Source organism: Mobula hypostoma, chromosome 3, assembly GCF_963921235.1.
Source record: "Mobula hypostoma chromosome 3, sMobHyp1.1, whole genome shotgun sequence".
In the NCBI taxonomy this organism is placed as follows: domain Eukaryota; kingdom Metazoa; phylum Chordata; class Chondrichthyes; order Myliobatiformes; family Myliobatidae; genus Mobula; species Mobula hypostoma.
The window spans coordinates 190,610,742-190,628,043 of NC_086099.1; the positions used below are offsets into that span (position 1 = coordinate 190,610,742).

General features: G+C 39.3%; 1 protein-coding gene across 6 annotated transcripts in view; it reads right to left on the bottom strand.

Annotated features, from left to right (window-relative positions):
- The window catches only part of mpp7a (MAGUK p55 scaffold protein 7a), a 526,318-nt gene that overhangs the window by 17,751 nt on the left and 491,265 nt on the right, over positions 1 to 17,302 (bottom strand). For all 6 annotated transcript variants that reach the window (XM_063044292.1, XM_063044293.1, XM_063044295.1 and 3 more), the window contains 3 exons: positions 8,222 to 8,315; positions 7,608 to 7,716; positions 965 to 1,108 (listed from right to left, as the gene is read on the bottom strand). In XM_063044292.1, coding sequence (XP_062900362.1) covers positions 965 to 1,108; positions 7,608 to 7,716; positions 8,222 to 8,315 — 347 coding nt within the window. The remainder of the gene's footprint in view (positions 1 to 964; positions 1,109 to 7,607; positions 7,717 to 8,221; positions 8,316 to 17,302) is intronic.

Sequence of the window (17,302 nt, forward strand, 5' to 3'; positions counted from 1 at the left end):
ACACAAGGTTCAAGGATGGTCTGGCACATTGAAGTAACGGAATGGTGGCCCAATCCATGACTTCTCATTTCTTCAAGGTTACACATTTAAATGTTACAATATCTTTATTTCAAGTCCCAGAAATTCTGGTAAAGGATTCTATTAATGTTAACTGTTTCTCTTTCCACAGATGCTGCTTGACCTGTATTTTTTTCCAGCACTTTCTGTTTTTATTTCAGATTTCCAGCATCTATGGTTTTTTATTTTCATTGACAGGGGAGATTACATGCTGGTCTGAGGCAAACAACAGAGCAGTGATCAATTTGTGGAGATGTGCATGCCATAATTTGCAATTTGGATGAATCTCTTTCCTCCCAAACATGCCAGATTGTGTGTACATTAAATATCATGTGTTGTGAATTTATCTTTATTTTCAAGGATCCTTTGGCCCTACATCTGTTGCCCTGGTAAATTAAAACAAGTCAGATTGCTCCCCCCACATTTGTTTTAAGTAGTTTTATGTTCTGTGAGAATTTCACTTTCTTCTATTGTCCAAGATACCCTGAAGCATTGGAAAACTGATACACAAGTCAGTAGAAGGTACACATTTACTTCTGGAAATTATGTCCTAATACAACTCTGCAGACGTCTCTTTGCAGTTAAGAGTCTAAAGGGAGCTGTCCCTATAGACATGAAACTGGCCACTAATCCAAGTGCACACATCATAAAGACAACATTGAAAGCCTAAAATATTTCATTGATGTAGTGTTAAACACCGAGAGTAGATTTACTTAAGAATAATTTAATGGGAGATCCACACATCTACTCTGGATCAGCTAAGACAACTGCAGGCTCACTGTTGACAAATGTGGAGAAATGTCAAGTTAACTTGTATTTCCCCAAATAAACAAAAACAAAAACTTATTCATTTGAACCAGCTTTGATTATAAAAGATTTCAGTGGATATAGAAACTTCAAAACATACCGTGAATGGTTTGGCAGGGCCTTTGTCATCTTTACTTGAAATTATTTTCGCATTCTTCCTGGTTTCTCTGAGGCGTTCAAGTGATGGTGGCTTAATGAATATCACATATGGTTTAAATTCCAATGTCCTCAGATGTTTTATTGTCTGAAACATTTAAGTAGTGTAACATTTTACTTCTCAGCATATCTGGTTGCAAAAGCATATTGAAAAGTTAAATTTACCTCAAATATGCAAGCAATAAATACATTTTACAACTCGTATGACTTAGTCTTGTCACACTGGTTTATGAAAAATCACAGTGCTTTCAGACACATTTTATGTAGTTGCTCTGATAATGTTTGTGATATTGGCAAAGTTTCATTTATCATATGAAATTTATTTCCCTAAGATGATGATGGGTCTGTGGGCACTTTTAGAGTCAACTACAATACATATTATTGGAACTAAAGTCAGAACAGGTAAGGGTGGGAATTTCCCTTTGCTGTAGGATATCTGTGAGCCCATTTGACCGTTATGATTATCTGGCAGCAATCATGGTCATTTCATGGTAATAGTAATCCTTTCCCAATTCAGCAACCCCATTCCACCACCTATTTGGTTCACTTGTCCTTGTGTTGTCAAAAATTTCATCCTGAACCATTATTTATTAAAACAGTTTACTCTAAACTGTGTTATAGTGGACAGTTTACACCAGGGGGTTGCTGTGCAGGTAGCTACCATCACAGATGGACATGTAGGGAATTTATTCTAGGAAGCAGATACTGACTGATAATAATAATGCGCCAGGGTCTCCTCAGGTTAAGTACTGTTCATGAAAATGACTCCCAAGTTGTCAAGGGCTTAACAGCTGTCAACCAGCACTCAGAACTTTTCTTTTGTGAAGTAACTGTCTCTCACACTTTGGAGGCATGCCCTAATTCCTACTAAAAACATCTGGCATCAAGGAAAGAATACAGTGTCAGACTTCACACATAAATTTATCAACTTCCTCTTAGAGTGGCTAAGCAACATTCCAGAAGGCAGGCCTGGGACACATCTGGCTGAGGCTGTGACAATGGTAAAGCTTATCTGGTCAACCTGCTCAGTCAAAACAATATTCCAGATCTGAGCAGCTGCCAGATGATGCGTAATGGTGCTTCTATCTCGCACATTCCTTCCCCTTTTCAGATGAAGGCACTTACTGCTGTAGTTAGTGCAATATGTTGGAGATTAGAGTAAGTATTTGTTCAATTGTGTTATAGATTGGAAATGAGGGAAGCAAAAACTCCAACAATTGCCTTTTATCCTCACCCTTTGAAGAGTTAGGATTAGGTTCAGATATTTGATCAGATCCGTTATTTCCATTACATTAATTTATTGAGACTACAAAACTCCACTGTTTTCATGCTATGATACTCTGAAAGTTTCCACTATTATTCATGCCAAAACTTGAAGTCACAAGCCTATATTTGACAGCGACGCCTGTGTTTTGCCAAATGGGAGATGTCTGCAGATTTTACAGCTTTCTAAAGTAGTTTTCACTCTGATGTGAGTGAACCACTCAAATGATGCAGAATTTTGAGGAACACAGGTAGAGACCTTCTGTGCTTAACTTCTACACCAACACAATGTAACATCTATAGTCAGACCTTTTTCTATGTAGAGATGGGCCAGATGAAGTAAGAAATCCAAAGTGCCCCATCTTAAACTTTAGTATAGAATTGATTGTTTCAGGAACTTCATGAGGAATTACCAGTTTCTAAGAACTTTTTTTCAGTAAGTAATATTAGAATGAATAGATTAGCTTATCCACCATTTGTAAACTTTGGTATATGCTCAGTGACCATGCTCACTTTGTAGATGCTATCAAATCACATCAGGACAAAATGAGATCCTAGACCCAGGATATAGGAACAGTATGTTATAAGCGAAATTGGTAAGCTTGCTCACTTAATTAGTTTAGTTGACAGTTGTCCAAGAATATTTATATTTTGTTGTCGATGACGAAGAAAATAAGGGGGCTAAAAACTTGTTTTTCACCAATCACAGTTCATATCCAGAAAGTGAAATACTCTAGAGTGTAGATCAAACCAAATTAACCAAGCAGACTTTATGTAGAGCACAAAAGTGAGTCGTGTGCAATATTACATTGACCTGGATATATTCCAATGTAAACTTTCCAGAGGCAATCACAATTTATCAAATACAGGATGCTACCTGGATCACACACAGATGATGCAGAATCATCTGGACACAAAAGAATTCAAGCTCTTGTTGATTAATCTCATATACTTTTGTGTTCAAAATAAAGTTCTACAAAAATTGATTAGCCAAGTTACTTAAGACCAGCCTAGCATTAATGTGGCCATTAAAAAGTCAGTTCTGAACGTTTCTAATAAATCTCTGATGTGATGTAATCCCTGGATTGTATGTAAAAAAAACACGTCCAAAACACTGTTTGGAGAACTTGGGACATTTTCAACAGTACTGGTTCTTTACCACCCACTGAGCCGTAACAGTCAAAACAGTTATAAAGAACAAGCATGGCAAGTAATATATGGGTTGAATCTGTTTTAATTCCTGAATAAGCAAAGTAGCAGCACCTATACTATTATACCTCTGCATTAGTGGTGTTGCAAGGAATCCAGTGAAGACAGAGTCACTGTGCTCTGAAAGTACTAATCTAATTTCATACTCCTAATATTTTCCACATTTAGATTTTACAATTCAGGAGCTTAAAATCCAGATTTCTTCTTGCCCTTATTATAATAACTAAACATGAGGGGATAACAGTTTTTGCAAGGTGTGAAGTCAGGAAACTTCACCTTAATTAGTTTGAACTTGCTCCAGCCAGGCTAGGTGTCACATCTGCTTGTGGAAACACCGGCAGAAGAACCAGCATTCGTAACTGCATTGTAGTTTGGGATCTGTACATCTACACGGCCGATCACTGGCAATTTCTCGATTGTACTCTAGAGTGGTCTCCTCATGGAGTTCATTGATGGATGCATTATTTCCATTTATGTGCTAGTACTTAGACTGGGAAACGTGCATGTTTTCCTGCACTATTCAGATGGAGAAGAAAGGATATAAGATAAATGGCAAGTACGAATCAATTTACCTTGAATTTATTTATGGCATTTTCATACCTCATTTCTTCTTAGGAAGAAGAGGAGGCTATTGACCCAGAGCCAAAGAGTTATAACATAACTACTGGCTCTCAGAGTATTCCTACAGTCCATTGCCACACATTGTGCTGCTTATGTGTCAGAGCAGACTCAATGGGTCGAGTTGTCTAATTCTGCTCCAGTAACACGTGTCTTATCACAAACAAGAGAAAATCTGCAGATGCTGGAAATCCGAGCTACATACACAAAATACTGGAGGAACTCAGCAGCCCAGATAGCATCTAGGAAAAGAGTATTGTTGACATTTTGGACCGAAACTCTTCGGCAGGACTGGAGGAAAAAAGCTGAGGAATAGATTTAAAAGGTGGGGGGGGGGAGTGAAACACCAGGTGATAGGTGAAACTTGGAGAGATAAGAATGAAGAAAAGAGCTGGGAGGTTGATTAGTGAAAGAGACAAGGCCACGGAAGAAAGAAAAAGGGGGAGGAGAACCAGAGGGCAGTGACGGGTGGGCGAAGAGGTAAGGTGAAAGAGGAAAAAGGGAATGGGAAGGTGGGGTGGGGGGGGAAGACATTTACGGAAGTTTGAGAAATCAATGTTCATGCCATCAGGTTGGAAGCTATCCAAACGGAATAAAAAGTGTTGTTACTCCAACCTAAACGTAGCCTCATCATGACAGTGGAGGAGGCCATGGATGGACATTATCAGAATGGGAATGGGAAGTGGAATTAAAATAGATGGCCACTGGGAGATCCCACTTGTTCTGGCGGACAGAGCATAGGTGCTTGGCAAAGTGGTCTCCCAATCCACATTGGGTCTCATCGGTATACAGGAGGCCACACCGGAAGCACCAAACACAGTATCTGATCTCAACAGATTCACAGGAGAAACGTCGCCTCACCTGGAAGGACTGTTTAGGGCCCTTAATGGTAGTGAGGTGGTGGGATCCTGTTGGAGGTGCAGGACGTTTCAGAGAATTATGTGCTGGACGCAGAGGTCGGTGGGGTGGTAGGCAAGGACAAGAGGAACCCTAACCCTGGTAAGGTAGCGGGAGGATCGAGTAAGAGCAGACGTGTGTGAAATGGAAGAGGTCCGGTTGAGGGCAGTATTGATGGTAGAGGAAGGGAAGTCCCTTTCTTTGATAAAGGAGGACATCTTTCCCTCCCTTCCCCGACTTTCTACTTTCCGCAGGGATTGCTCAGTGATCTACTCCTCAGCATTTCTCCCTAGTCCCGCTGACAGGATTTAGCCCGAAACGTCGACTGTACTCTTTTTCGAGATGCCGCCTGGCCTGCTAAGTTCCTCCAGCATTTTGTGTGTGTGACATATGTCTTATGGTCTTTCACACATGCTTCACTTTCCCACAATTCTCCTGCCACTCAGGAGTGTGGGAAGAGACTGGGTACTCAGCAGAGGCCTACAGTATCACAGGGAGAATTGAAAACTCAGTGCAGACAGAGGTCTGAGTTGACCAAAGTTGTAGCAGCCTTGTGGCACCAGTGATCAATTTTAAATGACAAACAAGTCCTGCCCAACAATCATTCTAACCAACTGCCATGGAATTCCAAGGCCAAAGTTTACATCATGCAGAATTCTGCAGATTACCTCTGAGACAGCTCACCAAGAGAACTGTGGACCCAGAAACCAGTGCAATTTGAATGTAGGTTTGGTTGCATGAGGGATAACCAGCTTAGTGAAAATTGAAGGCTAATATCTTGCATAAACCTGAGTAATCAGGCAATATAACAGCATGTGAATGCTTTTGCAAGACCCATTAAAAACTATGTCCAGAGTGATAATACACTGCAGCTTTACTGGTATAGCTGCAAGTATTATCCCAACAAAAATAAGCATTAATGATTCACCTGTGATTAATGCAATTCAAAAACCATTGGAAATGACATAAGAATAGTGAACTGTTTAAAAGTTTCATTTTATTTTTATCATATATATTTTGAAGGGCCTTCACATCTCAAAGTAATTGGTAGAAACAGAGAATCTGGCTAGACAACAGAGCCAGTATTCTGGGTGTGGTTCAATCTAACAAATCAAGTTTGAGTCAATAAAATAATTTTGTGAAGTAGTTTAAGATAGTCCTTATGGTTAGATTTTCCTGGTCGTTTCCAGTGGTTTGGATAATTCACCTGGATTGAAATGTACAACTAATTAATGGATTTTGTTTTTAAAGTAGCATGAAAATTAAGCTTTTTTTGAAGAATAGTATGGAGAGCATTCACTAAGAAACAAAGTTATGAAAATATATTTTGTAACTAAATTATCTTTAACATGCTCAGAATCAACACATTTTGAACTCTTCGGTTCAACATCTGAAGCAATCACTGCATGTTGTTCGATATACACAGTTCTGTTTATGTTAGTCATCTCTTGGCCATTATGGCCTATGAGTTTGTGCAGCTGTAATTCGCATTCATAACCTTCCATGCAGCATTCCCAGATCTTGGCTGTAATGTGAGTTAGAACTGATCTAGGAGAAAATGAAAATCCAAAGGGACCTGTTTTTGGACTATTCACTATGCACCCTGCATTTAAGAAATACTTGGATGTGTACTAGAAGAGCTGTGACCTGCTGGGCTATGGATTTTGTGCAGGAAGGTGGGATGAGGCTGGGTAGTCCTTTAATGGAAACAGTTTAAAGACAGTTTTGTCTAACAAGTTCTGTGAAGTAGTTAATACTGCAAATAAACATCTGAGAGACTAGCTCAATACATGGAAGAACATACAGCTTAATATGGCAACTGCTTTCAATGTGATTGCAAGAAACTTCAGAGAGCTGTGGAAAAGGCTCAGCACATCACAGGAACTAGCCAACCTCCTCTCTATGGACCCAATGCTGCCTCAGTAGAACAGCCAGCATAAACAAAGGCCCCACCCGCCTCAGACATTTGCTCCTCTTCCCTCTCCCAACAGGCAGAAGATACAAAAGCCTGAAAGCATGTATAACAAGGCATAAGGACTGCTTCTACTTCACATTTATCAGATCTTGAATGAAAATATGGACTCCAGGTCTCTCAATCTACCTCATTATGATCTTTCACTTTATCGTTTACCTGCACTGCACTCCACACCACTCTTTTGATAGCATTTACACTTATTCTACATTATTACTATTTTACTTCATTCTAGCTGAACGCACTGTGAAATGATTTGATCAGTACAAACAGAATGCAAAACGTGCTTTTCCCAGCATCTTTGTACATTTGACGAGAATAAACCAAAACTAAAAAACAAAAGGTTGTAAACTGGAAATCCTGTCCTCCTTTCACTTGGCTTGAATATGAAGAAGCCATAGGAGTGAAATGGTCTTTACTGATCATTTATTTTCATTCTCCTTTACATACTGCCCGAAATTGGAACAAAACAAATAAATTGCAGTGTGAGGAAATCAATATATTTATTCCAATAATTGATGCTGCTCAAAATAACAAATTACCATATAAATACCAGAGCTTTGTCGATTTGCAAAAACGGAAAATCCAAAATCAGTGTCTTGTAATTTAAAGGAATATGTCTACTTACTGGACATCGTACATCTAACAAGCACACTTTATTTTTTGCCATGACAGATCGAACAGAATCAATGCTTGTTCCATACAAGTTCCCTCTGTATTCCCCATATTCAATAAATCTGGGAAAAAATGGAATAAAATCATTAACTTTCAACACATCCTTTTTAAAAGTCTGCTCTTATTAATAAGCTGAATTACAATGCAGGCAAACATTTTTCATTGTCACAGAGGGCAACAAACTTAGAAAAAAGCCAAATAAATTCAAAACTTAGCATGAAGAGAAACTGCAGAGCAAGGCAACATACTGCCTCTGTTCATGACAGCAGAAATAAACAAACATTACTTTCATGGAGTACACCAATTATTTTTAAAGTATGGAATTGCTTTATGATAAAAATGATGCAAAGTTTAAGAATTTATACTAGAACAAATAATATCAACAGTTTATTTATACCATGCCTTTAATGGAGTAAAAATTCCAAAATCAGTGACATTTAACTTGCTGAGCAATTGCATGTTTTCCCAAGTAACCTATTGTTCAAATATTCCAATACTTTTCATCACTGCATCAGAAAATTTCCAGATGTGCTGGCATGAAACTGTATGTGCCATTTTTCAACTTACTTGTTATTTTGTACATCTGTCTCAAACAAGTGCTTGGAAATAAAATTATATTCCACTCCGTCAGTTTCCTGGCTTCTTTTTGGCCTTGTTGTATCTGTGGATCACCAAACACAAAGATAAATGTCTTTATGATTGTCGATTTTAAATTAGCTACTCAAATTCAGGGTTAGGTAGAAGTAAGGGCTACTACTGGTGAGGATTACTTTTCAAAAAGTCTAAAAATATTAAACCCTCACAAATACTAAACAATTTGCTTGCAATTGAATATTGTGTAATCAAAACAAAAAAATTAAAGTTTTATTTCTACTTTTTTGGAACATTTGGCAATCATGTCAGTTCACAGAAATGTAAGTAAAGCACTTGAAAATTTCTGCAAGATGTTGTATCCAGAGAGCTCCTAAATTGGAATAAATTACAGATGACATATTACCTTGTTTAATCCAGCATTATGGATAGTATAAACCAAGCTGTGTGCAATGGTCTAATTTGAAGTCACCATCACTGGATGCTATTCAGAAATATGGCAAAATGTCATTTTATTTCCCGCCACGGTCATTTTTAAGCCAAGATATGAGGCAGAGCAATGGCATTTTATGCAGAAGATTGAAAACCTTTTTCCTCTATTTCTCATAATGTCAGGATGGCTACAAAATTCGACAAGTAGAAACATAACCAGACCTAGAAAAGAAACTACTGCTGATTTAAATGTAATTGTTTACCATTTTCACCTCTCAAATAACATGGCTGAACTGCATTCCTTTTGTAAAAGTGTTTTGTACCTAGTACATAAATAAGTGGAAAAAAAAATTCAAGAGAGATTCTAGAAGCTCTTTTTACATGTCCTGAATATTTTAACTTGCATTTTTTGAAGTCAGAAAGACAGCATCACATTTCATTAAATATTTCATAACTGTTCCTGGCAAATGCATCATGGTTTTAGTAGAACTGACTCCTGTATAAAATACCACAACCAACTCTCCTGTGATTAACAGTACAAGTAAATAACTACAAAAATGGCCAAATAACAATAAAAAGTGACATTTTGAATAGGCAAAGTTAATGTCATAATGCACAAAGGAATGATTTTATAACCAAAAAAATGAAGGGTTGGCTTGCTGCCCTTATTCCTTGATCAATCATGCGGCATAACAAATCATTATTACACTATGGAAAATTAAGCTTCTGAGCCCTGCCTGGTTTATTTTTATTGCTTTAGCAACCAAAAATCCATCAGGGAAATAAATATCACCCACTCTACTTCTTGCTTTTGGAATTAGGTGCAACTTCACAAATTCTCACATTTTGCAAGTGGCATTTTCCACAATTTTAACGGGCATAAAGTTGTAGGCTGGGTAATACTTAAAACAAACACTTAAACAAACCCATAGCCCCTTATAATTGTTAGCAATGCTTCAAACAAGACATTGTTTCATTAATTAAAATCTTATTTTAATTGAGACATCTTTAAAAGTTTTTAGTCTTGTTAGCACACTATTTATGGAATTTCTAAGATGTACTAAGATGGGTAGTGGGTAGTGGCTCCATATGTCACTACTACAGGGCATGACGACCCTGCCCTACACGAGTCCTGGGCTCAGCTGGCTCCGGCTGACAGTACCCGGTATGGGCCCCTATCCGGGGTTACGGATCCCACTGCCTTGTGGGTATCTTCAGGAGAAGAGAAGGCTAAGGAGTAAACCCTACACAAATCTGGAGTGGAGCCCCTCAGGTGGTTGGATGACGTATCATGTCACTTCCTGGCAGCTCCTGCAGCCAAGCTGATGCCAAATGTACTGCTTTGCATTCCTTTGGACCACATCCACGAGGCCAAGAGGGGGATCTTGATGTCTGGGTAGCCCAGGATCTCCATATTCATCGCCCAGGTCTGTGCCCCGGATACCGAGCACATCCATTGTCTACTTAGATGGAGCCATGAAAATGTACATAAAACACTGTTTATTCTGGCCTCATACTTGAAGGTTCCAGGTTGAAATCGAGATGCAACTGATGTTCAGTCTGTGCACATACACAGCTGTAAAACAACATCTCATGACAGATCGTCAATTTCTTTTGTTGTGCTTAAAGACTTACTTGTCATGTTGTGATTATTGTTTCAGAGATCTTGCCATCTGCAAACAGACTGAATTTCCCAACATCACAACAAAGGATACACATTGGGATAACATTCACTGAAGATAAATTGCTTTTCAGAGTCTCAGAGACTATTGCATTTTTCTTACCAATACTGCCAATTGTTGCTAACTGTGTAGTTCCAAATGCTTCAATTTGTAGTGTAACAAACAAAACTTCAAACCAGTCTCTCCTTTTTTGTTTACTGCTATATCACATTTAACACATTTTAAAACAAATTTTAAAAACACTACTCATACAAGGTAGCAAAATATTGCAATCTCAAACAAAATATAATGAAAATTACAAGAACCAGTCAGAATATTCAATGACATGGTGTCGCTGAGGTCTGGAAAAGGAAAAGAATTCAAAGGAAAAATTCACAGGAAAATAAAAGTTCCAGCTATTTTAAAAATTAAGAGGCTGAAGATGCCAGTAAATATTAGAATTTTATGGTCTGTTTTGTTTAATTTTAAAACTTTTAACTGTAATCTTCTTTGATTTAACTATATAATACTCTGAAAAGCTCTGTTCAATTGTACAAATCAGATTTGAATTTTACTTGCTGACTTGGTTGCATCATAAAAGTTGCAGTCTATGGTGCTTGACTCTATGGAAAGCATTCTGCACCTAAAATCCAGAGTGTTCTGCTCTGAGCACAAAATAAATTCAGGTCATAGCCATACTTCAATTAATCTCCACAAACCATTACTTTGTCGTTAGTAATTAGGGCCTAGAATCAGCTGCAAATGAGCTAAAGGATCATTTAGCAAGGACTAAAATTTGTGCTGGAACATTTCCCAAAATATATAAATGATAATCAAAACAACAAAGAACTACCAAACTAAATTTTCATTTTACACTTAAATAAACATTAAAATATATTATATTACATGTAGAGGAGGATTAAACTACTGCATTTTAGGTAGATGATAGAACTATTGAGAACCATTGCTTGTAAATGATTTGGAATGACACCAATAACAGGTGCTAATATATGCAATAAAGCTCTCCTTAGTTCAGTCTAATCTCTGTAAAGGGTTAGTCTATTTAGCTGATTGAGAAACATTGCATTTATAAAGATGGTGACATAACTGAGACAATGCATTTTAGAGAAACAACAACGCAGCACTCCTATAGAACAAAGCTGCACTTTGCAGTGTTTTGGAGCTCTTTGTCATTATAATGGCAGTTTCCTCAAGTCTGCTGTAACATACATTTCACATTTACAAGAAAGCAATCTTCAGATCGTCAGAGTAATATGGATTCCTGATTTATCTTCTTTCACCATGACTGAATAACCATGCTTTTGTCTGAGTCAGAAGAATGCAAGTCCAACACCAACTCAGAACCTATAATCAAAGTTGACACTCGAATGAAATTCTGTGAAACTACTGGGCTGTTTGTGAGCACTGGCTTTTTTTTGTATGAGCTATTAAACCATGACCTCAACTGTGTTCTGATGGATGTAAAAGAACCTCTGCATTTTTTCAAAGCAGAGCTGAATACCTCCTCATTGTTCTTGCCTACATTTTTGCCATCAATTAATAGCAGAATTTTTGGATGTTCAATGATTCTGTGGAATTGTTTACGAAAAAACTGGCTACCCAACCTCATGCACAACAGGGATTCAAACATGACTGTATTTCTTTCGTGAGAATTTAAAGTAAATTTGAAAATGTACATTAATTAAAATTTTATCTTTCATTTATTTTATTTAGAGATACAGTTTAGTACCAGGCCACAACCCTGCACTGCCCAATTACACCCCTGGGGCCAGTTAACCCACCATCCTGTTTGGGAGGTGGGAGGAAAGTGAAGCACGTGGAGGAAACCCACACAGTCACAGGGAGAACATACAAACTACAGACAGCTGTGGAATTGAACCCAGGTCACTGGCACTGTACCAGCATGCAGTCACACGCAATCACATTCTGTCAATGAACAACTCCATCTCCTTCCCAAAACTGCTTCCACTCAAATTCACTGGGTGATAGTGTGAATGTTCATCTTTCCTCAATAATAGACCTCCCTCTTTCAAATCATAATTCCCCAAAAAACCTCTCCATCACTGCAAACTGCTATCCCATCTCCAGCCTCCCGAATCTGTCCTTATATTTCTCTAAGCCACATCACTGAATCCAGCAAATCAGATGTCTTCTCCTGAACTGCTTTAATCAGAATAACAAATTACATCCTTAATTCCTCATTTTTTTCCAATGTATCCTCTGACTTTGACATGGTTGATCACATTATCTTACTTCAGCAACTCTCCAATCTCATGTCACAGGCTGAAACAGCAATTGCCAGGTTTGATGTTAAGCTATTTAAAACCGGTCAGAGAAGGTCCCAAAACTGGTTCAGCAGAATTTTTCTCCAAATAGGTACTGAACAGACCTAGTCTCCATTGCAAACTCTGTCAAGCGATCTATTATATCCGTGCCCAGACAGCTAAAGCACACAACACAGAACGATAGTTCAAAGTAAATTATCAAAGTACATATATGTCACCGTATACAACACTTGAGATTTTTCTTGCAGGCATACTCAATGAATCAGTAACATTATAATAGCCATAATAGAATCAATGGAAGACCGCACCAACTTAGGCATTCAACCAGTATGTAAAAAACAAACTGTGCAAGTACAAAAAGAAAGAGATAGTAATAATAAATGAATAACAATAAATATTGAGAATGAGTAATTAAAAATGAGTCCATAGATTATGGAAACATTTCAGTAATGGGGCAAGTGAAGTTGAATGAAGTTATCCCCTTGGTTCAAGGGTCTGATGGTTGAGGAGTAATAACTATTTCTGAACCTGATGTGAGTCCTGAGGCTCGAGTACCTCTTCCTGATGGCAGCAGTGAGGACAGGACACGTCCTGGAGGTCCCTAATGAAGAATACTGCGTTCCTGCGACAGCACTCTGTAAATGTGCTCAATGGTTGGGAGGGCTTGACCCGTGAGGGACTGGGATGTATCCACAATTTTCCAGGCTATGGTGCAGCTAATCAACACGCTCTCCACCACACATCTATAGAAGTTTGTCAAAGTTTTAAAGGTCATGCTAAAATCTTCATAGACTCCTAAGGAAGTAGAGGTGCTGCCGTGTTTTCTTCCTAATTGCACCTCGTCTAGGCCAGATGCTTTCTGTGGTTTCACCCTCCTGAAGGTTGCTCACATGTTGACTTCAGACACTGAAATCACAGGATCACTGGGGGCTGTGGGACTTAATGATAGTTTCTTCATGTTTTGATGGTCAAAGTGAACATAGAAGGCATTGAGCTCATCTGGAAGTGAAGCCCTATTGTTGCCTATGTTGCTTCATTTTACTTTTAAAGGGTTGATGGTATTCAAGTGCTGCCACATCTGCACAGCATCCTTTGCTGATTCAAGTTTAGTCCGGAAATGACGATTCACCTGTGCAATGGCTTTCCTGAGGTCACACCTGGATACCTTGCAACTTTTTTGGTCACCAGACTTGAATGCCTCTGATCTGGCCCTTAGCAGACTGTGGCTTATCCAGGGTTTCTGGTTGTGGTAGACTGAATAATTTTGTGCAAACACACTTGTCTACAACTGCTTTAATAAATTCTGTGACAACCATGGTATATTTATTCAGATCCACAGATAAGTCATTGAACACGGCCCAGTCCACCAACTCGAAGCAATCCTGCCACTGCTCGCTTGCTCCTGCGACCACCTCTTTGTTATCCTAATTTCTGTGGCTTGTAGTACAGCACAGTTCAGCATGGCATTGTTGTCCTAATTAAACTCGTAATGAAATGCCAAAGTAATCCCTTTTGCCTCCATATCTCTTCATGCTCTACACATTCACATACCTATCCAAGAGCCTTCTAACACCTCCATCATATTTGCCTTCACTTCACCCTTAGCAATGGGTTTCAGGCACCTAGCAGTATTTATGTGGGGAAAAAAAACTTACCTTACACATCTCCTTTGAACTTATCCCCTCTCACCTTAAATACAAGTGCTCTGGTATTAGACATTTCAACCATGGGAAAAAGATACAAAATGCTGGAGGAACTCAGCAGGTCAGGTAGCATCTATGGAAATGAACAAACCATCGACTTTTTGGGCAGTCCTTCAGAACTGGAAAGGACGGGGGAAGATGCCAGAATAAAATGGCAGGGGGAGGGGAAGGAGGACTACGTAAGATGGGTGAAACCAGGTGGGCAGGAAAGATAAGGTGCTGGAGAAGGAATCTGCAGAATCTCTAGCATTTACGATTTGCTGCTCCACTGTGAAGTCACTTCAAGGGATGACTACCCTGAAGAAGTTTAAATCTTTTCTTTGATGGGAATTCAGTGAGACCCCCTCTCACTGCTCCCCCTATGTGATCTCTGCTGCCCTCCAACTCTTCCACCATGTACTTGCTACCAGACTTGCTACCACAGCCACATATCCTTCCTGGGAAATTGTCCCATCAGGTTATTTCTTCCCAAGCCCTTTACCTTTCTTACCCACCTGATTTCACCTATCATGCTCTCACTAGTCCTCCTTCTCAACCCCCACTTTTTTTATTCTGGCTTCTTCCTTCTTTTTCCCTTCCTGTCCCAAGAAGGGCCTTGACCTGAAATATCAACAGTTTATTCATTTCTATAGATACTGCCGGAGTAGCTGAGTTCCTCCAGCATTTTGAGTGTGTTACTCTGGATTTCCAGCATCCTCAGAATCTCTCGCGCTTATGGGAAAAAGATGCTGGTTGTCTACTCTGTACACGCCTGTCAGAATCTCGAACTTCTCCCCTCAGATCTCCCCTCAGCCAGTGCTGCTCCAGAGAAGGCAATCCGTCTGTCCAACCTCTCCCTATAACAAATGCTCTCTAAACCGGGAAGCATCAAGGTAAACCTCCTCTGTACCCTTTCCAATGACATTGGCGATCATGGTATCTCCATGACTGTGACTGCTCTTGGCAATTTTTCTAAAGAAGTGGTTTGCCATCACCGCCTTCTGTGCAGTGTCTTTACAGGACAGGTGACCCCAGCCATTATCAATACTCTTCAGAGGTTGCCTGGCATCAGTGGTTGCACCAGCTACTCATACCACCATCCATCACCTGCTCCCATGGCTTCACATGACCCTGATTGGGGTACTAACCAGGTGCCACACCTTGCTAATGGGTAACCTGCAGGCTAGCAGAAGAAGGAGCATCTTACCACTCATCTGATAGAAACATATCTCCATCCTGCCACCGATACACCCTTAGTACTGTGGTCAAAAACTCTGAAATTCCTTCCAAATTCTCTCACCTCATTACCTCTTTCCTTCTTTATGGCATTCCAGAAAACTTACACTCATGGTTTGGTCATCTGTAATAATATTTCCTACTATTTTAGTGTAAAATTCTGTTCAATAATTTTGTCAAGTGTTACAAATGATAAAAATGCAACACATTCTACACAGGTAAGTAGACAAGAGGAATCAGAGATAATCGAGATGACAGATGATGTAATCTGAAACTTTAAAAAAAAATCTGCTGGAGAAACTCAGCTGGCCAAGCAGAATCTGGGGAGGAGAACAGCTGACAATGTATCACATCAAGGCTGACAGTGAGGAAGCGAGGTGGTCAGTATAAGAGGAGAATGTGTGATCTGTGGACTGAGGGTGCAAGTTGATAGGCACGTTGTGCCAGATGGGGGAGGGGAGGGGGGGGATAGAATTGGGAGGCAGTAGCGGGTGTATGATAGATGGAGGCAGGCAAGGAGAAAAAAAGAAAAATATGGAAAGACAAATGGAATATGGTGGAATGTGGGGACTGTGAAGATGGAAGACAGATGCTGGAGGGAAATAAGCAGGAACGCAAATAGCTATCAGTGCTGGAAGGTGAAAATGGTAGCTGAAACCGGAACCAGATTTGGGGGGGCAGGGTGCAGTTGGGAACCTGTCTACATGCAGTGAGTGGATGGAGTAAGGAGCAAAAATTTGATGAAGATGGGTGAAGGGAGGTAGGTGATGAGGGTCTGTAGGCAAGAAAAATGGGATCCTGAACTGAAGGAAACATGCTAGCACTTCGCAACCAAGATTCTTAAAAAGTTTATAATGCTGTGTTCAACCACGTAACTGGCATCCTAGGCAATATTCGACAAAGGCATTAAGGTGAAGGGGTGAATGTTAGTATGTATGCCATTATGGAGGAGAAAAAAAACCGTGTTTGTTAATCCAACTGTTTAAACATCTTAGAAAGTTAACCTTTCATGATTACTTGTTGACAACAACTAACAGGCAAAGGATTAGAATACAATAGAAATATCTGGCCACACTGAACCCAAAATAAAAGTTGTGTTCAAGCATTTGGCCAACTTTTTTATTTTAATGGCCCACTTCAAAGTAACTTTATAATCAAAGTACATATATGTCACCATATACAACTCTGAGATTAATTTTCTTGTGGGCATTCACAGTAAATCAATAGAATAATAACCGAAACAGAATCAATGAAAGACCACCCAACTAGGGTGCTCAACCAGAGTGCAAAAGACAGCAAATTATGCAAATACAAAATTAGAAACGAATAATAATAAATAACTAAGCAATAATTATTGAGAACATGAGATGAAGAGTCCTTGAAAGTGAGTCTATAGGTTGTGGCAACAGTTCAATAATGGGGCAAGTGAAATTGAGTGAAGTTATCCCCTTTAGTTCAAAAGCCTGATGGTTGAAGGGTAAGAACTGTTCCTGAACCTGATGGTGTGAGTCCTGAGACTCTTGTACCCTCTTCCTGATGGCAGCAGTGAGAAGACAGCATGACCTGGGTGGTGGGGGTCCCTGATGATGGCTGCTGCTTTCCTGTGATAGCATTTCATGTAGGTGTGCTCAATGGTTAGGAAGGCTTTAGCTATGATAGACTAGGCCGTATTCACTTCATTATGTAGGATTTTCAATTCAAGGGTATTGGTGTTTCCATACCAGGCTGTAATGCAGCCAG